General features: G+C 42.9%; 2 protein-coding genes across 2 annotated transcripts; one reads left to right on the top strand and one right to left on the bottom strand.

Annotated features, from left to right (window-relative positions):
- Window positions 1-198: 198 nt before the first annotated feature.
- LOC139364795 (aconitate hydratase, mitochondrial-like) lies at window positions 199-11,259 on the bottom strand. The gene is made up of 16 exons (XM_071101893.1): window positions 11,190-11,259; window positions 9,590-9,732; window positions 9,058-9,316; window positions 8,466-8,558; window positions 8,043-8,201; window positions 6,157-6,307; window positions 5,889-5,993; window positions 5,646-5,737; window positions 5,425-5,530; window positions 5,058-5,215; window positions 4,770-4,955; window positions 4,388-4,666; window positions 3,948-4,139; window positions 3,693-3,825; window positions 3,194-3,315; window positions 199-3,074 (listed from the first exon to the last, which is right to left on the bottom strand). The coding sequence occupies exons 1-16, from the start codon at window positions 11,223-11,225 to the stop codon at window positions 2,943-2,945; spliced, it is 2,346 nt and encodes a 781-aa protein (XP_070957994.1). The 5' UTR covers window positions 11,226-11,259; the 3' UTR covers window positions 199-2,942.
- A 1,540-nt stretch (window positions 11,260-12,799) lies between these two features.
- On the top strand, window positions 12,800-19,740 carry LOC139364794 (protein Tob2-like). Its single transcript, XM_071101892.1, has 2 exons — window positions 12,800-12,994; window positions 14,891-19,740. Exon 2 carries the CDS (start codon window positions 15,159-15,161, stop codon window positions 16,371-16,373), a length of 1,215 nt encoding a protein of 404 aa, XP_070957993.1. The 5' UTR covers window positions 12,800-12,994; window positions 14,891-15,158; the 3' UTR covers window positions 16,374-19,740.
- Window positions 19,741-22,929: the final 3,189 nt, after the last annotated feature.

Raw genomic sequence — 22,929 nt, 5'->3', positions numbered from 1 at the left:
TCGCTGAGGACAACTTCAAATGAGCCAAGCATTTGCTTTGTCACGTTACAGTAGCATTTCAGAAACTCAGATTTAAACCAGGGATCCACATATTGTATATTACATCACAGTAAAATCAGCCTGCTTCTCAGGTGGCTGTTATCCTTATGAATTACAATGTACAAAGGAACGGTTCCAGTTAGAGACTACATTAAATACTTGCGAATTTAAGAATCTCTTTATTAAAAGCCACACAATTGACAAACTTAAATGCTGCTGGCATTACACTGGTCATCTTCGTACTCAAACATGGGGTTCATTGACATGAAGAAATTAAACAATGGCAAACCTTTGTAACAACACTTATGTTTGTTTTAGTATGTAAATGGAGCATTTTCATGAGGCATCTTTGGCAATGAACTTCAGTAGACAGATCAGAGAGAATTCATCAGCAACGTGTTAGCAAAGTTAAGGTTGAGCAAATGACGAATTAGTATTGATTATGACGATGTATATCAAGTTGGTTAATGTGCTCTAAACCGCATACAACATGGGTTAAAGTTGCAACAATCTGGAGCCAATCCTGTTTCAAATCAGGGGTTCCTTCATCTGCATCAAATAACTTTAAAACAAAACCTAGGCATGTCTCACCTGACCAGTCTCTCCCTTTACATTGACATCTCCCAACATTCACCTGGGTGCAACACAAAGACTGTACAGCACAGGTCCAAGACCGACAAAACATTGAGACGTACAGTACAACCCTACTTTAATGCTTCAACAACAATTTACCTTTCATTTAAAACCTCCAACCACCTGTTAATTAGTTTGACTAGTTGTTATACCCTTAAATTGGGGAGGGGGGAATGGATTAACTATTTTAGGCTTCAGTTTAATAAAAGATAATTGATGAGTGATTAGTTTGTTACAGTGGGTTTATCAGAGAACGAAAGGCTCTGCATTCAACCAGGCAGCTACTGCCCAACCTCTCTCCATTTTACATAGTGCATATGTACATCTCTATATTACAGGATTTACACACAGGCCCAAACCAAGTTCCTTTATATACAGTTGGGTTTGACAGAGTCATTGCCATTCCTCTGAATAGATTGTCAATGAAGACCATATGCTAGTGGACAAAAATAGGCATTGCATTTCTACTTACATTACACCCTACTGCAACTACAAAAAATGAGACATTTACCTCTTCAGTTCATCACTGATAAGAGAAATAAACTGAAATTAAAATAAAGGTTGATTTGATAGCAACATTAATCATCTTAGCACCATGACCAAAGGATTTAATAGAAGTCGCCAGTCCAATCTCCAAAGTATTCCCATGAATACTTTGATTATAATTTACCTTAAAGTAAATTAGTACTTAGTGACGAGAAGACAACGAATAGGTGGTCATGGCCCCCCAAAGCCAACTTAAAACAGTCACTTTATAAGACTTAGCTGCAATAGCCTCAAACACACAATGTAGATACAAAATGGCAAGAGTTTTTGCCAAATATAATAACCTGAATCAGATAATGGTATACATTTCTCAAATTACATTTGTCATTGTATTGTTATTTCAAATTAAAATCACACCCTTGCTTTAAGATGCTATGGAGTGCAGCATTTGCGATGCATAAATGAAAGCGTGGCTGAGTGTCTACAATACTACTACATATAGCGCTAGGGTACAGCCGTCTGGACACTAGATTGTGCGTTCATTTTGTAAGAGGAGGTCCCTCAAGCTGTGCATGGAGCCCTGGAATTAGCAAGGACAGGAGGGGCAGCACCAAGCCAGACAGGGATATGGACAGGCAATGGTCTGATTAGCTAGCTAACATATATGGACACGCACATGGAAAGTAAAGGCAAGACTAGTACAACACAGCAGTATGTAGCATATTACTCCCACCTACAGAGACACATAGAAAAGGGTTGCTAGGATCTAATATATTTCATGCAATAGCTCTCAAGTAGAAACAAATAGAGCATGTGGAGAAAGCGTCTGTAGAGAGTTAACGTGTGGAATGCAAATGAGTGATAAACGGTACACCAAATTCCATGGGTTAAAATTGATTTTGGGTCAAGAGAAACGCCAGAAAAGGAAAACCCTACAAGAAAAAAATATATGATTACACTACAACCTGGTCCTGGGGCCACATAATCTAATGGTTCCATTAATGCCTTTAGTCTACTCTGTGAACAGTTACTAGGCCGGGGTAACCAGGTTAGGCTACTTGCTCTCTAATCAATGACTAAAACGGATCAATTCAGGGGCAGTCACAGCAAAAATCTGCAGCTCCTGAGGCCCACTAGAACTATGGTGGACCTAACTAAACAAATATTCACATTAATCTTTACCACCAGCAATAGTGAACTAACAAAGGTTACAAATCCTGGGAATGAGAGGGATACAGTCAGTGAATTAAAATGTGCAACTGGGTTAACCAGCTCTGTCAGTGTTGGAGGAAACAAGTGGAGGTCCAGGTACACAGCTTAACACAACAACTATGACAGGGAAAGGAATGTGAGCAGGATTCAAGCTACAGACCAGATATGGAGAGCTAGCAGTGTGTTTGTGAGGTAAGAATGAATTGAATACTGCCGCACTACAGTCAATGGCAAGAAGCGTGACAAATGTGATTACACAGAGTACTGCCAACAGGAGCAGTGCTGCCTAGAACGGGAACACTTAAATGCTATGCTGAAACAAAGAAGGGTTCTTGTGTGTGTTATGTCAGAGCTTGTGTGTGCGTATACAGCTCTACCTGTCTGTGGGGAGAGCTTTGACAGTAATCCTGTATGTGTGCGCGAGCATTTCATCTGTACAGCGGCATTGGGTGTGTGTTTACGCTAGGCAGGCTGCTACCGCCCATTTCCCACCTCTGTGCAGCCCCTCCCCCTCAGTATCTCCAGGTCCGTCTCTCTCTCTGTGCTCCTCCGCCCCTCCTGGGTCCCTTCAGTTACTGAAGCTCCTTCATCCTGTTGAGGGCGCTGCCGGCGTGGAACCACTCGACCTGGTTCTCGTTGAAGGTGTGGTTCAGGGTGATGATGTCTTGGCTGCCGTCACCGTGCTTCACCACTCCCTTCAGGGGCTTGAGGAGAAAGACAGCATGCCTGTAAGGCATCCGTGTAAAATAGACATACTACCAAGTCCCATCCCCATTATATGGAGGGCGGTCATTTGGGTGGCTGAATGGTCAATGACTCTCACCTTGCCGGGGGCAAAAGTTGCGAGGCCTGTGATGGAGATCTTGTCATCGGGGCGGATTTTGTCATAGTCGGTGGGGTCGGCAAAGGTCAAGGGCAGCATGCCCTGCTTCTTCAAGTTGGTCTCTGAGAAGAGGACAGAATGGCAATGAGGAGAAAAGAAAGAAAACAAGACAGAAAAAAATAAAGTTGGGAACAAGAGGGAGCTTGGGGAATTGGCTCGTATCGAGCTCCATTGTGTAAACTGAGAGGCCTTCTACCACAGCGGGGCAGATCCATTACATGCCAAGTCAAGGTCATAGAGAACAATGTGCACATTCAAAGTGTGTGGGTGATCTTGTTTCTAACCACGTTTCCCCTTTTGTGCAATGGGTATCATGATAGCTACATGAGCTCCGTCTCAGCACAGATAGTCTCAGATTGAGAAGGTTCCCACCAAAAGCTTTTCCTCTCATGCTACCCACCCACATGTCCCGCCACACCCCTATAGTCTCTAAGCGTACCGTGGATCCTGGCGAAGCTCTTGACGAGGATGACCCTGCCTCCCAGGTGTCTGGGCTCCAGGGCTGCGTGCTCTCTGCTCGAGCCCTCCCCGTAGTTGTCATCCCCCACAACCACCCACGACAGGCCGTTAGCCTGGAGGGAGAAGAGAGAATATTTCTAAAAATCAGATTCTAATTTAAATATTGTCATTCTGGGACAGCCCAACAGTACACAGCCTCTATAGGTCCTCTCCTGACAGTTACGGTCTGTCACACCTTGTAGTGGCGAGCCACGTCAGGCACGCCCCCGTACTCTCCCGTCAGCCGGTTCTTGATCTTGTTGACCGCGTCGTTCTCAATGTTGATTGCTCCAATGAGCATGTTGTTGGAGATGTTGTCGAGGTGACCGCGAAACTTGAGCCAGGGGCCAGCAGCGCTGATGTGGTCTGTGGTGCACTTGCCTTTCACCTGCGGAACAGGAAGGAAGAAAAGAGACCGTAGGGTAAATGGCCATCCAAATGTGGCACCGCATGCCTGAACAAACAACTGACAACTCTGTGGTTTCTAACTCTTTAATAGTTATAATGCCACCGTTGAAGGCCTCTCAATTCCAACCATGGTCCTTGGTGGAGGATAGAACTCAGCCAAACAGTGAGAAGAGGCCTTCCTCATCATATAGCCAGCCGTCTTGACATACACCTCTCCCCTTCCCTCACCTTGATCAGCACTTGCAGGTCCTCAAGGTCCTTGCCATTCCACTTGTCAAAGGGCTCCAGCAGCTGCAGGCGGGTGCTGGTGGGGCTGACGTCCACCATAACAGAGCCGCTCTCGGCAGGGGGGTGTTGGTAGGTGTCCTGGCCGGGGTCAAAGTCACGGGCAGGTAGCTCATCGCCATTGGGTGGCTCCAACTTGAATTTCTCACCATTGGCCGCGGTGAGGTAGTCAGTCTCAGGATCGAACTTCAGGGTACCCGCGATGGCCAAGGCTGTGACAATCTGTATAGGAAGAGAGAGGGTTATTAGGGCAGTTACAGGAGGACATAGTGTGGACGTCATAATATAAGTAGTGTGTGTGTGTGTGTGTTGTAATTATTGGCACCTCAGGGGATGTGACGAACGCATGAGTGGCAGGGTTAGCATCATTCCTGGAAGTGAAGTTCCTGTTGTAGGAGGTGACGATAGTGTTCTTCTCCCCCATCTTCACATCCTTCCTGTCCCACTGGCCAATGCAGGGTCCACAAGCGTTAGCAAGGACCACTCCACCCACATCCCTCAGGATCTTAGACTGAAGGAGAAAAAAACAAACAAGAATGTACCTACAAATCAAGTAAAAGGACAACTAGTTTGGCAATGGACTTTTTTTTCCCCCCAAAAGGTTTGAACTCACAAAGCCATCCCTCTCGATGGTAGCACGGATCTGCTCAGAGCCGGGGGTGACAGTGAACGCAGCCTTGCACTTCAGGCCTTTGTCTAGGGCCTGTTTGGCCAGGGAAGCAGCGCGGCCCATGTCCTCATAGCTGGAGTTGGTGCAGCTGCCAATCAGACCTATTGGGACCCCCAGAAATCAGGTTAATAACAAAGACATGAGAAACGCAGATGACTTTAACAGTCATGTAAATATGCCTGCAAATATGATAATGAAATGTTACTGTACTTTCCTATTATAGCGCTTTCCTTGAATATTAACAGCGAGCAAAATGTAGACTTTAAGGGAGTGTTAAAGATACTGTGTGACTGCTGGTGCTGATACTGACCCACTTTGACCTCCAGGGGCCAGCCGTTCTTTTCAGCCACAGCACCAATCTCAGACACTGGGTGGGCCAGGTCAGGAGTGAAGGGCCCGTTGATATGAGGCTTCAGCTGCCAGGGACAGAAGACAGACAAACAGTTAGCATTGACAATGCATGTAATTTCTTGAGAAGATATTCTATAAATACAAGTAATGGATGTCAGCCTAAAAACAGAGTGGACTCACCTCACTCAGGTTGATCTCAATGACCTGGTCATACTTGCAGCCTTTGTCAGGGACCAAGTCATCCTTATGCTCGTCAGCCAGGGCAGCGATGTCTGAAAGTAGATGGAAAAAGTCCAAAAGAGAAAACAAAAACGCTAAGGGACTACGCTGTATGTGTATCAGTGGCTGCGAGACTAAAATTGAACGCATTGTGAAATAATGGGCTTTAAAAATATTCCGGAATGTCTTATTGTGAGTACTAACCTGCACGTCCAGTCTTATTCAGGTAAGTCTTCATGCGGTGATTGTAGGGGAAAACAGAGGTGGTAGCCCCAATTTCAGCTCCCATGTTGCAGATAGTTGCCATACCTTCAACCAGGAGTGGGGAAAGTCACATCAAGTTTATGCAAACTAGCACCAAATCAAGACCCAACCACTGGACGAACTCAACTGAAACAAGCAGTGCTAAAACAAACAGCGTAGAGTAGTTTACTCACTAGTTCAGGTAAACCTTACTATCTTTAGGCCTCACCGGTGCAGGAAATGGAGTCGACGCCTGGGCCATGGTACTCGACGATGGCTCCAGTGCCCCCCTTTACTGTCAGGATCCCAGCCACCTTCAGGATAACATCCTTGGGAGAAGTCCAGCCCGATAGACTACCTGTCAGCTTCACTCCAATCACCTGATGGGTAGGTAGGAGGGAGTTATTACTACATTTGTGAAAGGTCATACATACAGTGATGGAAAAAAGTATTTGATCCCCTGCTGATGTTGTACGTTTGCACACTGACAAAGAAATTATCAGTCTAGAATGTTAATGGTAAGTTTATTTGAACATTGAGACAGGATAACAAAAGAAATCCAGAAAAACGCATGTCAAAAATGTTATAAATTGATTTACATTTTAATGAGGGAAATAAGTATTTGACCCCTCTGCAAAACATGACTTAGTACTTGGTGTAAAAACCCTTGTTGGCAATCACAGAGGTCAGACGTTTCTTGTAGTTGGCCACCAGGTTTGCACACATCTCAGGAGGGATTTTGTCCCACTCCTCTTCGCAAGTCATTAAGGTTGAGGCTGGCATTTGGCAACTCGAACCTTCAGCTCCCTCCACAGATTTTCTATGGGATTAAGGTCTGGAGACTGGCTAGGCCACTCCAGGACCTTAATGTGCTTCTTCTTGAGCCACTCCTTTGTTGCCTTGGCCATGTGTTTTGGGTCATTGTCATGCTGGAATACCCATCCACAACCCATTTTCAATGTCCTGGCTGAGGGAAGGAGGTTCTCACCCACGATTTGACGGTACATGGCCCCGTCCATCGTCCCTTTGATGCGGTGAAGTTGTCCTGTCCCCTTAGCAGAAAAACACCCCCAAAACATAATGTTTCCACCTCCGTGTTTGACGGCGGGGATGGTGTTCTTGGGGTCATAAGCAGCATTCCTCCTCCTCCAAACACAGCGAGTTGAGTTGATGCCAAAGAGCTCCATTTTAGTCTCATCTGACCACAACACTTTCACCCAGTTGTCCTCTGAATCATTCAGATGTTCCTTGGCAAACTTCAGGCGGGCATGTATATGTGCTTTCTTGAGCAGGGGGACCTTGCGGGCGCTGCAGGATTTCAGTCCTTCACGGCGTAGTGTGTTACCAATTGTTTTCTTGGTGACTATGGTCCCAGCTGCCTTGAGATCATTGACATGGTCCTCCCGTGTAGTTCTGGGCTGATTCCTCACTGTTCTCATGATCCTTGCAACTCCACGAGGTGAGATCTTGCATGGAGCCCCAGGCCGAGGGACATTGACAGTTATTTTGTGTTTCTTCCATTTGCAAATAATCGCACCAACTGTTGTCACCTTCTCACCAAGCTGCTTGGCGATGGACTTGTAGCCCATTCCAGCCTTGTGTAGGTCTACAATCTTGTCCCTGACATCCCTGGAGCGCTCTTTGGTCTTGGCCATGGTGGAGAGTTTGGAATCTGATTGATTGCTTCTGTGGACAGGTGTCTTTTACACAGGTAACAAACTGAGATTAGGAGCACTCCCTTTAAGAGTGTGCTCCTAACCTCAGCTCGTTACCTGTATAGAAGACACCTGGAAGCCAGAAATCTTTCTGATTGAGAGGGGAGTGCTCCTAATCAAATACTTATTTCCCTCATTAAAATGCAAATCAATTTATAACATTTTTGACATGCTTTTTTTCTGGATTTTTTGTTGTTATTCTGTCTCTCACTGTTCAAATAAACCTACCATTAAAATTATAGACTGATCATTTCTTTGTCAGTGGGCAAATGTACAAAATCAGCAGGGGATCAAATACTTTTTTCCCCTCACTGTACATACGTACACATGTAGGAAGGAGATAGAGACATGAGTGGGTGAAGGGAATGTAGTGAGGTGGTTCACTGTCATAGCAGCTCACATTGGGACACTTGAGCTCCCATGGGATACCAGCCATGACGTCCACAGCGTCAGCACCACCCACTCCGATGCAGATGGAGCCCAGGCCGCCCCCATTAGGTGTGTGGGAGTCTGTACCAATCAGCAGGACTCCTGGGTAGGCATAGTTCTCTAGAATTATCTGTCAAGGGTAAGTGAAATCTGTTAGCCAATGCACAACAATCCTTTGACTTATTGATCTCAATAATGTCAAGATCTGATTGTATAATAGGGTTGATCTCATGAGTGAACAATGCATTCTGCTACTTGTTTCACAGCAGTATTCCTGAGCTCTAATCTAGTTGTTAGACTAATTTCAGAAGTAGATATTGTTCAAATACAAATTAGTCTCATGGCAGCTTAATCTGACCAGTTATCCTTTATTATACCAGTATAGTTCCAGTACCTGGTGAATGATTCCAGAGCCTGGTTTCCAGAAGCCAACTCCATATTTGGCTCCGGCTGTCGCCAGGAAGTTGTAAACCTCCTGATTCACTTCCTGGATTAAAAAGGACCAGGGAGAAGAGGTTGGGGTGTCAGTTGAGGAGAATATATGTTCAGCTAGTAGTCCCCTTTATAAAACCTTCACAGCACATATTTGGCTGCAGATCTTAATTCCCCTTTAATCCCGGTTCCTCAATTTGACCTCTGTGCAATTGGATGGAGTAAGTGTCACCCATGCCAAATATTCCTCAGGGCTTTGCTTTGTCTAAAAATATAATGTGATGCCGGTGTTTAGCAGTTAACCAACATTCCCTCTCATTTGGGTCATCTTGGCCCCAACGCAATACTTATGGTAGGCTGTCATTGTAAATAAGAATTTATTCTTAACTGACTTGCCTAGTTAAATAAATAAAAATTGGTTACCCCTAGGAACTTGTGATACCATGGAAAAGATGATCCTCTGTAGAACACCCTAAATCTCAGCCAACAGAAATCAGCTGGACAGCCCAAAAACATCTAGACAGGCCCTCGAGTTTCCTCGGCTCCCTACTGACCTTGGCCCTCTTTAGATCCTCGACGCCTCCGATCTGCGCCTCAATCAGGTGGTCACAGTGGATGGTTGAGGGCACGGCCACCTTGGGCAGGCCGCTGCTGATGAACTGTAGCATGGCCATCTGGGCCGTGGCGTCTTGCATGGCCACGCGGTCCGGACGCAGGCGCAGGTAAGTGCGGCCCCTGGCAATGTCCTGCCCCACAGGGTCATCCAGGTGACCGTACACAATCTTCTCCGACAAGGTGAGGGGGCGATTGAGCCTGAGGTGAGAGGAGGGCGGGGATTGGAGGACAGTGTGGTTAGAATTCAACTTCTAAAATACATTTAAAAAAGGTTAACTCACTAGGTGGAATGCTTTGTAATCTAAAGTTAGATCAGTGTGGCCAGTGTTGCTGAACATGAGAAGTCTACATACTAACATGCCAAAGGATTTAGTGAGCAGTTGTAATGGGCATGTCATAGTAGTAGTAGTGGTTATTAACAGAGGAACACTGAGGAGCGCTGGGTGTGAGGTTGGAAAGAAAGCTACTGACCTCTTGCGCACAATGTCGATGTTCTCATGCAGTTTCCCATAGCTGATGCTGGTGCCAGGCTCAAAGCGACTCATGGCAACCTTGGGCTTGGCGTTGAAGGCTGCAGAAACATGGAGACGCCTTGCCCCTTCTCCAAGGACAAGCTAAAGGGGGGGGTACATTTTTAGTAATGATACATCAAACTTGTAAACATGTTCATCAACATGGAAGAGGATACAGGGGTTTTAAAGTTCCTAATCATTGCAAACATAGGACCTAGTCTCCTCAAACTCAACTCTGGACCTCAAAGCCAGTTCCACTGCGTTCTCATTACTGTACCAGGTGGGTGCAATTAATTATCAGGTAGATCAGAAAACCAACAGGTTCCAGACCTTGTAGGGTAAGAGTTGAATACCCCCAACCAAGTCTATAGCCTAATGACCAGAAAGTTTAAACAGAGACATAGGATTCCTACTTTAAGAGAACAAGATAAAGTTTCACTTGTCTCAGTGTTAGGCTCTGTTATTATGGGGGTCATTTCAAGTAAGCATGTTGGCATTATCAACAGAGCCCAAGACAGACAACATTATGGGTTTTCTTGCTGGTTGAAGAATCCAAAAGCCCAATAAAAAAAAACCATAAAATGACTAATCTACAATCTGCGTGATCTCCATGTGACTTTCATGTTCCATCACCTCAGACACAATGGAGACTGACAGCAAGATTAACCAAGTAAAGACTAGATCATTTCATTACACTAAGTAAATCTGTCAGCCAGATACTTGTCACGCATTTTCCCAAAATACACAGCACCTAAAGTTTAGAATGAGTAGCCTAAGTGTTGGGTAAATTAGTGTTTAGCCCTAAAGGAGACTCCTAATCCCTACACATTAGCACAGCCAATTTTGTGACAATTCAAGTAGCCTAACCTAGCTATGATTTTCAACATTGCATCAACACAGCCAATCGTCCTCAATAAGATGTTAATCAGCCTGTCTAACATGAGTTATCTAGAGTGAAAAGACGTAAGCAAATGGAATATCACAACCAACTGAGAAAAATCAATAATGTTAATTTGCCGAATCAAATATAAATCTAACTCATATTTGCAGGCCCTTGGTCAAATATTTTCACAGACGTAGGAGAACAGCACTGGACAGTGTCCATTCAGATAATTTCATTAGCTTTTTATAAAATCATATCATGTTCAGTTAAATTTCTATATTTGGTGCCTCATTGTCCAACACCGTGATTTGACTAAATCTGTTATCAGGCGTAGAAAACAGACAAGTGCGCACTTAACTTCAGTAACCTTGAATCACCTTGCACACAACTGGACATTTGGTGCAATTTGAAGCTACCAATGTATTTTATTTCGACACCATATTGTATTGTAAACCAGCATTACAGATAAAGCATTATTGTACACTTCCCAGACTAACTTGTAACAGTCTAGACCGTGACCAAACGACATAGCAGCTGAGATGGATTGTTTACAATATTGATGATTTTTTTGTTTTATCGTTGTGGACAGCAATATCTCGTAATTCATTTTTAACTGAACATTTGTACTTGATGTATAGTGTTGAATATATTTACTAAAATAAAACGTTCGACTTACCCGAAGCCGAGTGACAGTCATACAATAGGACGCCATTTTGTTCACTGACAAAGATGTGTTGCTGTCAGGTGACGTCAGGCAGGAACCCTAATTTAAACGCGTCCATTATTTTTGTCCTGACAGGTGTTAAAACTGCGTACAAGTGTATATCTCTGTGAATCCTTACGACAGACGCCAATAACGCAATGTCAAAATATAATATTTCCATACAATTGTCAAAGTGGTTCCAATAATGTAAGATACACATAATGATTGAGTTTGTTTTTGTTTAGTACTTATCTGTAAGGTTGTTGTCATCAGCTCCCTATAATGAACTCATGCGCTCTCTATAATAAACTATGCACATAGTAAGCATACAGTTGATGCACTTTTACAGTTTAAAAGGGGCTATTTTATTTTACCTTTATTTCACTAGGCAAGTCAATTAAGAATACATTCTTATTTATAATGACGGCCTAGGAACAGTGCGTTAACTGCCTTGTTCAGGGGTAGAATGACAGATTTTTAGCTTGTCAGTTCGGGGATTGGAGCCACGATTGGAGCCAGTGGCCCAACGCTCTAACAACTAGGCTACCTGCCGACCCATGAGGCTACCTGCTATGAGTTTTGCTAATGCAAATTAATTCATTATTTACATAGTAGCCTATATATACTCTGACAAAACCACTGAAGACAATGACTGTGATATATATATATATATATATATATATGGACCAATGATGTGTCCACATATTTTCCTTTTTAATCCCTCTCCTTACGTGAAATGTGGCTATAGATTGTTGTTGCATATTCAAAAATATAGCATACAAAATAAAATAAAAATACATAAAAAATTATATCAACCGTTAGAAAACAATTCTTCATTCTTAATGTTTGAAAAGTAGGGTTCACTCTGGGGGAGAAAGTAGAAAAAAGTAGAAACCATGCCAATCTTACATGGTAACTTTACAGCCTTATGTAATTTCACCTGCAGAATGATTTCCCTAAACAAGTCTCAGCGGGAAGTTCAAGCAAATATTGTAAAAAAAACTTGTCTTTCTGTACTCTATAGGATTGGAACGACATTACCCACAACTCCTGCAAAACGTCATATCACTTACTTGCTGACTGGACACCCTTACAGCCCAATAAAATACGGGTCCTCCCCCTTCTCAGCCAATAGGGACTCTGTTGCTATCACCGCTTATATTTTTAGCAATGGCACAGTACTTACTTGGAGTTACACATATCCGTTCGCCAACTAAACTAGGATTTCGCTTTCTGGTTTTGCAGAACCATTGATGTAATTGTGTGGCTCATAGGTGGGGAAAAATAAAGAAAATGCATTTTATTGTTTACCATCGTTGTTCATACCAATATGTTCAATCATATCTACCAGAATTTGCAATCCTCAATAACCCGTAGCCTATTTCATATGATTTACTTATTTTGAAACTATAGGCTTATTACTGAAAGTCGACTATTCTCTCCTAGGTGTGTGTGTATGAGTTTATTTGATAGTATACATTACAATAGTATCAAGAAAGTAGTCCCTATTCAGACCAGCGTCACAAAATAGGGGGTGTGTGCGAAATGGTCCTGTATAAATGCGCAAGGTTGTCAAACAGTAAAGTTTTCTCGGGCAGTTGCAGACGATCTGTCCATGGTGGAAATGAAGAACGTATGAAGAGAGTACATTTCAAAACCCATTTAACACACCACATTATATCTGCCTCTAAACAACTACTTTGAAAAGCCACATCACCTTCAAATGCAATGTAAAATATGGGAATTAAAACCGCAGGAACTGAACACAAGCTGCATTAGTAAGTATACACAGCGTCCGCATATAAACATGTATGTCATTGACATACATTTTTATGTATTTGCCATAACCGTACATTTGGCTAGATAGTGCATCCTCATGATTTAATAAAAAATGCTTTAGGACTCTCAAAATATGCCCTGTCTTTTGAGAATCGGACTCTAATTGGTTCAGTCATCCATTTTAGATTCTGTTTTTATTTTTAATTTTTAGACAGAACCACTCAAACTCGTACCGAGATGTATTTATTCTTCTCATATACAGCTAATAATTTCTTCCTGTTTTCGGGCAGGACCAATTTATTATTGAGCCGTTGTAGTTCTGCTCATCGGTCGACATAATGACATGAGACTGCAACATTCACCACTTAATTAGTCTCCTTATAATTTATTTACAGTGCCAATTTAAGAGCTTCCAGTTTGTTAGAATAATAGTATCATATGTGTCCTTATTGGTGAAAGGTGGAATTGCCATCATGTAGAGAAGCAGGTATTGGACCTTTGGGATAGGCTTAATCACGGCACTTCAAAGCCATATAGGCTACTGTCATTACACACCATCCCTCTATTGCTTTACTGTATGTTGCCTATTGTTTTGCTTGAGTTAACGAAGTTTGCCTACAAATTGTAGACATTGTTTTCACACCCCTTATCATCAACATCCAGGGTTGCTACTTTTTCTCTTTAATCTATTATTTATTATTAGGCTACCTGCCCATAAATTATTTAGGGGAATGTGTTCTGTTACTATATACAAGTATAGTATTCACTTGCATAAGCTTGCTACATTGTTACAATGAGTGGACAGATGTGTGCTTTATGGTGGTGATGATGATGCACTGTAAACATGTCAACAATCAGATTAGGTCATGTAACCTACTGTTGGATTGTGTAGTCTATTTAGTAGTAGGACACAACTATGACAAACGAACATGTTTATGGTTGAATAATGTTGCATTAACTAATACAGTATATGCATTATAGGTCAATTGTCAACATTAACAACTAGGATCCATTTTGATACATGACCTGTTTTACTGTGTACTGTACATAAAGACCCAGCTGCATAAGAACAACTTTGTAGGGAAGAAATTGATTGATATTGGATATGACTATGGTGGTTAATGCTTTTTGAAGATGTGCTGTAAACTTGATTATCATTGGTTTAAATGTAGTCAAAGGTGAAAGTTTGTCTGCTATATTCCAAACATCTCCTATGGAACGGTTTCACACCTCTCCAAATTAGTTTCTAAATAGATTGAACACAAGTAAAAATGACAAGGGAAGTCAGGTTGTGTATTGTGTCTTGTTCTTGCCCATCTTCTAGCCATCGATGCAATGTTCTGCCTACAAACAGAGTAGCTATATCTCATATCAATAATTATATATTTTTTGCTCAACCTAATCTGATTCACACAATATAACATTCATTGTCCTTGATGCATACATTATAACCATGTTCTCATAGATCAAGTATACAGTTGTTAAATTTAGCTTGCTGGGTAATCCTGGCTGCTGGGCAATGTTTATGGTGCGTAGGTGGACTGTGTTGCACGTGTTGTGATGACGTTAATAGTGCTGCATGGTGGGAAATGGTGTCCTTTATGCACTGTAGCCTGTACCGTGCCATTTACAGTATGCAAAACATGCCTACATGTGAACTGTACACCCACAGCCTACTCTTGATTTGGAACTTTCTCTAATTGTGTAATCCTGAGTAGTGAAGCATCCGGCAGAAGCAGATTATCATGGCTTTCTGCTTCAATCACTGCATCTGTTACACCCCCTCCACGTTGGCTGGCTAACCCATTCACTCGCTCATTATCCCTTCTGTTGAGTTTATTTGGTCTGCCTTTTACTTTCCTAGACCTAACACCATGTTTTTATTTTTCCACCAGTTGGACTCCTCATCTCGTTACCTGGCAAGTCTTGTTACCTGTCAACTGAAAACAACTGTTTGGACTAGTTTTTGGCCTCCTGGTCACCAAGTCTGTCCATGTTGATCACCCAGGAAGAGGTTTAAAGATTCTGCCGGATTTCAACTGACCTGCAGTACATGTAGTGGAGAAGAAAACATCAGACTTCTACAAGCCAGAGATAACTGTTCCAGTATTGTCTCATTTTGGGCTTGATTTGAATAATTGGCTATCCAGACCAGGTACAGTCATGCACCTAGAGGTAAAGGTAGCTCTGAATTTCATTGTGTCCTACCTGTACAACAAACTGCCCCGTCGTCGTGCTGACCTCTTCGGGGAGGAGTTGGAGCAGATACTGTTGTCGCACTATGAAGGCCACTGGTACCCTGAAGCTCCTTTGCGGGGCTCTGCCTTCCGCTGCTTGCACCTAGGGGCCCCCAGTGACCCAGTGGTGGAGCTAGCTGCCAGGAGAAGTGGACTGGACACAGAGGAAGTGCGTGCCAATGTCCCCCCTGAGCTGAGTGTGTGGATCGACCCCTATGAAGTGTCCTACCAAATCGGGGAGAAGGGAGCCGTTAAGGTCCTGTACTTGGAGGATCCATCCGGCTTAGTTGAAGGCGAAATGGTGGAAGTAGTAAGTGGAGTGAGTAAAGGGGACATGGAGGTAGAGGAGGCCAAGAGCTTAGGGTTCAACCCTGAGGCCCAGGTGTTTGTTCCAATTGGAGCCCAGATATCTCCAGTTCTGCTTCCTTCCCTCTCCAGCACACCCACACCCCTCTCGGCCTCATCCTGCCCAGTGATTTTCAGCTATCCCAGCTCCAGCACACCCACGAACCCAACTGCCCACTCCTCTAACACATCCACACCTTCCCCTCCAAGTGGGGGACTCCCTTACCCCCCCTCTCAGCAGCCAACGGCTGCCCTGCCCAGCACCCGTCCACCGCTGCAGCCCATCACCTTCACCACGGCCAGTTTCGCCGCAACAAAATTTGGCTCCACCAAGATGAAGAAGTGTGGCGGTTCCGGATCGGCTGGCGGCTCGGGTGTAGGCGTGCCCCCACCACAGAGGATGCTCGCCCGTTCCCCCACCAGCATCTCTCCCCCAGGGCTGCTGAAACACAAGCCCCTCTCAGTCTCCCTGCACTCCCTGGGGGCTCAGATCCCCAGCCAGCTCTCCCCCAATGCCAAAGAGTTTGTTTACCCGGCATCCCAAGGGCCCCTATACTTTGACAACGATGCTCCGCTCATACTTTCACACTCAAGCCCCTTCCAGCACCCTCACCCCGCCCACTCCCACCCCTCATTTGACCCATTCTCCAACCCCCAACCTGGTCCAGCTGTTGGTGCCATTGGTGGTAGCGGTGGGATTTCTTACATTGAGAAGCCCTCATTTGTGGAAGGAATAGGGGGGTATAACCTGCAATATCCCAGCCAGGCCTTCCAGCCGGTGGTGCTGGCCAACTAAGCCTTTCTTATGAGTATTTCTGTTGCAGCAGTAGGGCAGTAATGCTCAAGTATTTTTGGGGAAAATTGTTCTTACTGATACTACATCGTATAATTTGTTTTATTACTACTACAACCTCCACTATATATTTCAATATGATTATTTCCATATCATTTAATATTCCGTTTTTTTGTTGTGGATTTTGATTTCAGTTTCTCTAACCAGAGGAGTAACCAGCCTCCTATTGCACAGACGTTTTCATTGAATGTTCAGCAGAGTAAATGCCCTTCAGCTTTGGTCTATTGACAGCAGTATGATAGTTATATTTTGCACTCCACTGTCACGCTGTGAAAAAGGACCAATGTCCTGTAAAATGGCTTTGGAAAGCTTAGCGCTTTGCAATCTGCTCGGCCTTAGTTACCAAAAATGCACAGAGGGGTTTGTGTGGGTTTGGTGATGTCTTATTCATGCTAACAAGTGTTTAATGTGCTCTTCTGTGGCTTATGGTCATTGTGAATATAGTGGGCCTGTTACTAGAGCCCACACACACCATGTCTGAATCGGTTTGGTGCAAGGGATCAGTATTTGCCATTCATCAGCTCTGAAATGTGTTCATGGGCATGCTAAGAAAGGGAGCCTGTGTGTAGTGTCTTGGCAAGAGGGGGGGGGGAGGGGGGGTTTAATGTGCAGGGTATGAGGAAATGGATCTGTCATGACAGGAAGAATTACTGCCAGGGAGGTCAGTGAACCTTGGTGGAAGTGAGGCAAGTTGATCTTTGTCTTCGGATATGACTACTAATCTCCCACACACACACGCACAGGCACATAGAATCTGTCAGCAGTGTGTGAAGGTGAACGGGCATTGTTGGAGGGGAATAGGATGCTGCTAAGCAATGGGGATTGTGATGAATGGCTTAGCGGGACTTTGACTATGAAGGAGAGGTCTTACTCTGCAGGGAAAGGAGGACGGGGAGGGAGTAAGGAGAGGGGAAATGGATGGCAAGGCAGGGGCATCGATGACGTTTTAACACCTTTTGGCATCTTGGGTGCAATGGCTTTAGACTGACACTTCAAAACCCGGAGCACGTTTCTGTAGAACTTTAGTGGCGTTGCAGCCAAAGGCCCATGCTAGGTCCCCTGCTCTTTAACCCCTTAATTATCTCTGTTCCAGTTGCTGCTCCAGTGGGAGACCAGCATCATATAATGAAAGCTGTTTTCCTTTTCAATTTCCAGGACTATGAATGTTAACTAAACCTGTGTTTTTGTCACTTTATGATGCCATGTCAGATCATTCTCATCCCCCTTAGCTGCATCTGCTAAGAAATGTTGGTTCTGTTCCAATGAGATTTGGATTTGGATAGCAGGGGGAGTGTCCCTAGCCATCATCTGAATGTTTTCTAGATTGTGCCCATAAACATCTGTGTATAAGCTAATATAAATACTCTTAACTTGTGCTCACACTGGTAATTGCTGTGATAGTCGGTCATATGCGTGTCATTCAAACTGTTTATTTTTCTTTGCGTCCAGGTGTTGGGTTGGGAGGGTTGGGTCGGATCTCTTTATAAATGTAATGTTTGTGAGGGAAGGGTTAGTTTTTACATTTGTAATTTATTTAAAATTTTCTATATTTTTCCTATGTTTTTTCAAAAGTAATTTTGTAAAGTTGAGAGAGAAGTTCTAACAGTAGGAATATGTATATATTTCTTATGTTCAGGTTTCCTTTGTTGAATTATGTGCTGAAGTTATTACAAAGATAACTAAATATATATGCAAGTTGGGAATAAATAAAGATGTATAAAATAAAGTATTGAATGTGGATTGTACCTTGTACAGAATTTGTCCAATAAAAGACAGGTAAATGTAATTTGTTAAATTGGGTTTTTGAAGAGCTTCAGAGATGAATGTTTACAATGGGTGGAGAGTCTGACAGCATCATTTTCAGTCTGTTTTTAAGGGCAGTCTGATAACTTGTGTAAGATTTCTGTTCCTTCATAGTTAGTACACTTAAACCAAAAAATCTCCACATTTAAACCAAATCCCCTTAGTAGTGCTCGTATCTTACTAATTGTGTCCCTTATTCATTCATATTCCATCTACATATTGTCCAGTGCCATTAATCTTTGCTTTATACCACTAACCTTATTTGTGTGCCTGAACAGTCCTACTGTGACTGAATTGGCTGCCAATTTCATTCTCGCACAAAGACTGAGGGAAATCAAAAAACCCGTTCCTGCAGTCTAATCCTTGATGAGTATTCACCTCGCATCCATGTGGTAACATTCCCCTGCTCCCCCTACTATAGCCATAACTAAGACTGTCTTTACTCACACTGACCCTGGTCCAGTGCAATGTGTAACTAACGCCATATTCTAGACCACAATTGTGGGAGGGTCTTAGCCCTTTTCAACCACAAATATTCCAATACATTTCATCAAGTGTTTCAAGCAGGTTTAGGAGGAGGATAGTCATTGAATGTGCTGTGATTATGATCAGTGACGGGTCAATCCTGGTGGTGAACAGCCTAGTGATGGAGCTATTTTTTTTGTTCGTTCATGTTGATTCAGTGAGATTTTTGGTTTCCAAAATCCCTACAAGCATCCCAAAGTGCTGCCTTCCCCCATTGCTTAAATAATGGTCAGATTACTCTTGGTAATCGGATGTGTGCTGTATTTAATTCCCTGTGCCTGCAAAGCGGGTCTGGAGGTTTGAGTGGTGGCTTAGAGGCCATGTTGCGGTCACTGACCGCCTGCCAATGGGAAGGCCAGAGGACTGTGACGTTTGAGGGATGGGAGCTGCTCTACTTGAAGTTCTGATGACTATAGGAAGACAATAGATATTGTTTCACATTGGCTTTTTGGTCACAGTGTTTTGTTGTGGTATAGTGGTTGGCTGTTGGTATATGTCTTGCGTTTTAAAAATGAGTAACAGATTACACTATCCTCCATGTAATTAAAAAGTTGTTTTTTAAATCCACACTAAAAGCAGGCTGTTCTATCACACACAAGGATTGAATCAAAGTGAGAAACAGAGTTTTGTATTGTCTTTTGCTTATCTATCTACGTGTGTATTTTATTTAGCACTTTGGACTATTTTGTTGTAATAAAGAAGTATTTTCTATTTAACATTTAAGAATAACTGGATATAATTGAAAAAGTAAGATATATTAATATAGTACTTTCTTTTTGCCTGTATTTTGTTATCATTTTCCTATTTTGTATCTGATCTGTACACCCTGTAGATGTGTATGAACCTTTCACTACTGAAATGCAATGACCTGTTTTCTGTGCTCCCCATGGGAATGGGGACTTACTACTGCACTTTCTTATTGTGTCAGATTCTTTTTTTAAGTTTGTAATAAAACAATTGCAAAAATAAGCATGGAAAATAATACAATTCTCTTGTCATTTTTGTCTGTTAATCAAATGTGACAAATCCTGGCAAAATAATTATTACAAAATCATTTAGAATAGTGTTTGATGGCCTACTTGTGATCAGGAATTCTAGTATTTATGTTCCCCTGCGGTATAAAAAGCCCTCACAAGGTTGTAGAAAATAAACATGTATTTCATAGCATTGCAATACATTCTAATATTGGTGTAAACAAATTGAAGTCTGATTAATAATAATTAATAATTCAACCCAGATATGAAAATCTCAAATAGCTCATCTCACAAACTCTTCTACTTACACAGCAGACAAATATTACCTAATTTCATCACCTCGAAAATATGGCCGGTGCATTATTTTGACTGTGTTAGTATATCTGTCAGATGTTTGCTGTTGTGAATCCACTGGGCTCTGCTCTCCTATGGCGTGTCGATGTTTGGCATTAACATGCTTGGTCAGCTACTCCTTGGCTCCCTTTATCTCCTCACCACATCTCATTCCAGTCCTCCATCACCCTCTCATCTTCTCTTTATCTCCGCTCTGTTCTCTCACCAAATCCCTATTTTTCCCCTTAACCTTTCCGCTCTCTATCCCATCGCATTTCCCCACTCGTCCCTCACCACCCCTCTCCTCTATCCCCCCTTGTCTTTGAGGCTGTGTTTATGCAACACTGCTCCCCTGTGTGTGGATGTGATCATTACGCAACATCTCATACTCCATTGGAATACTAATGAAGATGAGGTAGGGGGATAGGCAGAGCAGAAACAGAGGACTTCAAATCTCTGTTTTTGTGTGTCAATGTGTGGGTGTCTATGTGCGTGTGTGATAGACAGACAGCGCATGTGTTTGTGTGCATGAGGCAAGAAGAGTGATCTGCTCCCTTTGTCTCCCAGCATCACAATGTGCATCCTGTCAGTGTTGGTCAAAAACACTGCTTTTTGTCGATTGTTCAGGCAAGGTCAAGGCAAGGGCTCACCTTTCATTGAATTCCACTTCATTAATATGCATGATACATATCCCATACATGGGTACATACAGATTAAAAAACACAACAGGAAATGCATCTTCATTTAAAAGAGAAGGAAAAAAATGCACTTGACAGGCAAAGTTTGAAATGTAATCAAAGTAATGTTTATCCTATCAGGAGTGTTATAGCTGTTAAAAGAGACAGTTGTCATTTTTTGGACTTTTTTCTACATACGAAGAGGCTATTATTTTAGGATGACCTTGGCTGTTTGTGTTGTGAAGGGCTGTTTCAGCCTGGAGTCGGTTTTCTATGCAGATCTGGTAGGAAGTAACTGTAATTGTATTCATGAACCATGTAAAAAGGAATAATTCAGTCCCCACCACCTCATTGAGAAGACTTCATTATCCTGAAACAAGCGTAACATAAGGAACCAAAAACAAACATCTGACATCACAAAAAGCTAACTTCCAGTTAATTTCTAAATAAATATTTAGTATTTTACAAGATGTTTCAAACTAAAATAAAATAAATAATTTTTAACCTTGTGACTGCCCAAGGTCAAACGCTACAACAGCAAAGGTGGAGCTAAAAACAGGAAGTACACTACATGACCAAAAGTATGTGGACACCGGCTGGAGTTGGTGCTATAACAGCCTTCACTGCTATAACACTTTGCTGCTATAACAGCCTTCACTCTTCTGAGAAGGCTTTCCACTAGATGTTGGAACATTGCTGCGGGGAATTGCTTCCATTCAGCCACAAGAGCATTAGTGAGGTCGTCACTGATGTTGGGTGATTAGGCCTGGCTTGCAGTCTGCGTCCCAATTCATCTCAAAGGTGTTCGATGGAGTTGAGGTCAGGGTTCTGTGCAGGCCAGTCAAGTTCTTCCACACCGATCTCGACAAACCATTTCTGTATGGACTTCGCTTTGTGCGCAGGGACATTGTCATGCTGAAACAGGAAAGGGCCTTCCCCAAACTGTTGCCAAAAAGTTGGAAGCACAGAATTGTCTAGAATGTCATTGTATGCTGTAGCATTAAGATTTCCCTTCACTGGAACTAAGAAGCCTAGCCCGAACCATGAAAAACAGCCCCAGACCATTATTCCTCCTCCACCAAACTTTACAATTGGCACTATGCATTTTTGGAAGGTAGCGTTCTCCTTGCATCCAACAAATCCAGATTTGTCTGTCGGACTGCCAGATGGTGAAACATGATTCATCACTCCAGAGAACACATTTCCCCTGCTTCAAAGTCCAATTGCTGGGCACTTTACACCACTCCAGCTGACGCATGGGGATTTTGGGCTTGTGTATGGCTGCTCGGCCATGGAAACCTACTTAATGAAGCTTCTGACGAACAGTTATTGTGCTGACGTTGCTTCCAGAGGCAGTTTGGAACTCTGTAGTGAGTGTTGCAACCAAGGACAGACGATTTGTACACTCTACAGCAATCTGCGGTCCCGTTCTGTGAGCTTGTGCGGCCTACCACTTCGCGGCTGAGCCGTTGTTGCTTCTAGATGTTTCCACTTCACAATAACAGCAGTTACAGTTGACCAGGGCAGCTCTAGCAGAGAGGAATTTGACGAACTGACTTGTTGGAAAGGCGGCATCCTATTAAGGTGCCACATTGAAAGTCACTGAGCTTTTCAATAGGGCCATTCTACTGTCAATGTTTGTCTATGGAGATTGCATGGCTGCATGTTCGATTTTATACACCTGTCAGCAACGGGTGTGGCTGAAATAGCCCGAATCCCCTAATTTTAAGGGGTGTCCACATACTTATGCATATACAGTGCAGTTGGAAAGTGTTCAAACCCCTTCCCTTTTCCAAATTTTGTTACGTTACAGCCTTATTCTAAAACTGATTAAAAAAGAAATCCTCATCAGTCTACACACGATACCCCATAATGACAAAGCGAAAAGGTATTTAAAATTAAAAACTGAAATATCACATTTACTAAGTGTTCTGACCCTTTGCTATGAGTCTCGAAATTGAGCTTAGATGCATCCTGTTTCCATTGATCATCCTTGACATTTTTCAACATCTTGATTGGAGTCCACCTGTGGTAAATTCAATTGATTGAAAAGTTTGTGGTCATACCACATCCTTAAAAACATAGGTGCTGGGCTAATAAAGAATACTAGTATAGAACAAGAAGGCCCGCACACTGTTAAAGCTCCCAATTCACCACTTTACTGACAACGTTTACATCCAAAACGGT

The sequence above is a fragment of the Oncorhynchus clarkii genome, chromosome 13 (assembly GCF_045791955.1).
Source record: "Oncorhynchus clarkii lewisi isolate Uvic-CL-2024 chromosome 13, UVic_Ocla_1.0, whole genome shotgun sequence".
Classification (NCBI taxonomy): Eukaryota; Metazoa; Chordata; class Actinopteri; order Salmoniformes; family Salmonidae; genus Oncorhynchus; species Oncorhynchus clarkii.
The sequence above is the reverse complement of the archived record's forward strand: the minus strand, read 5'-3'. Positions and strand labels throughout refer to the sequence as shown.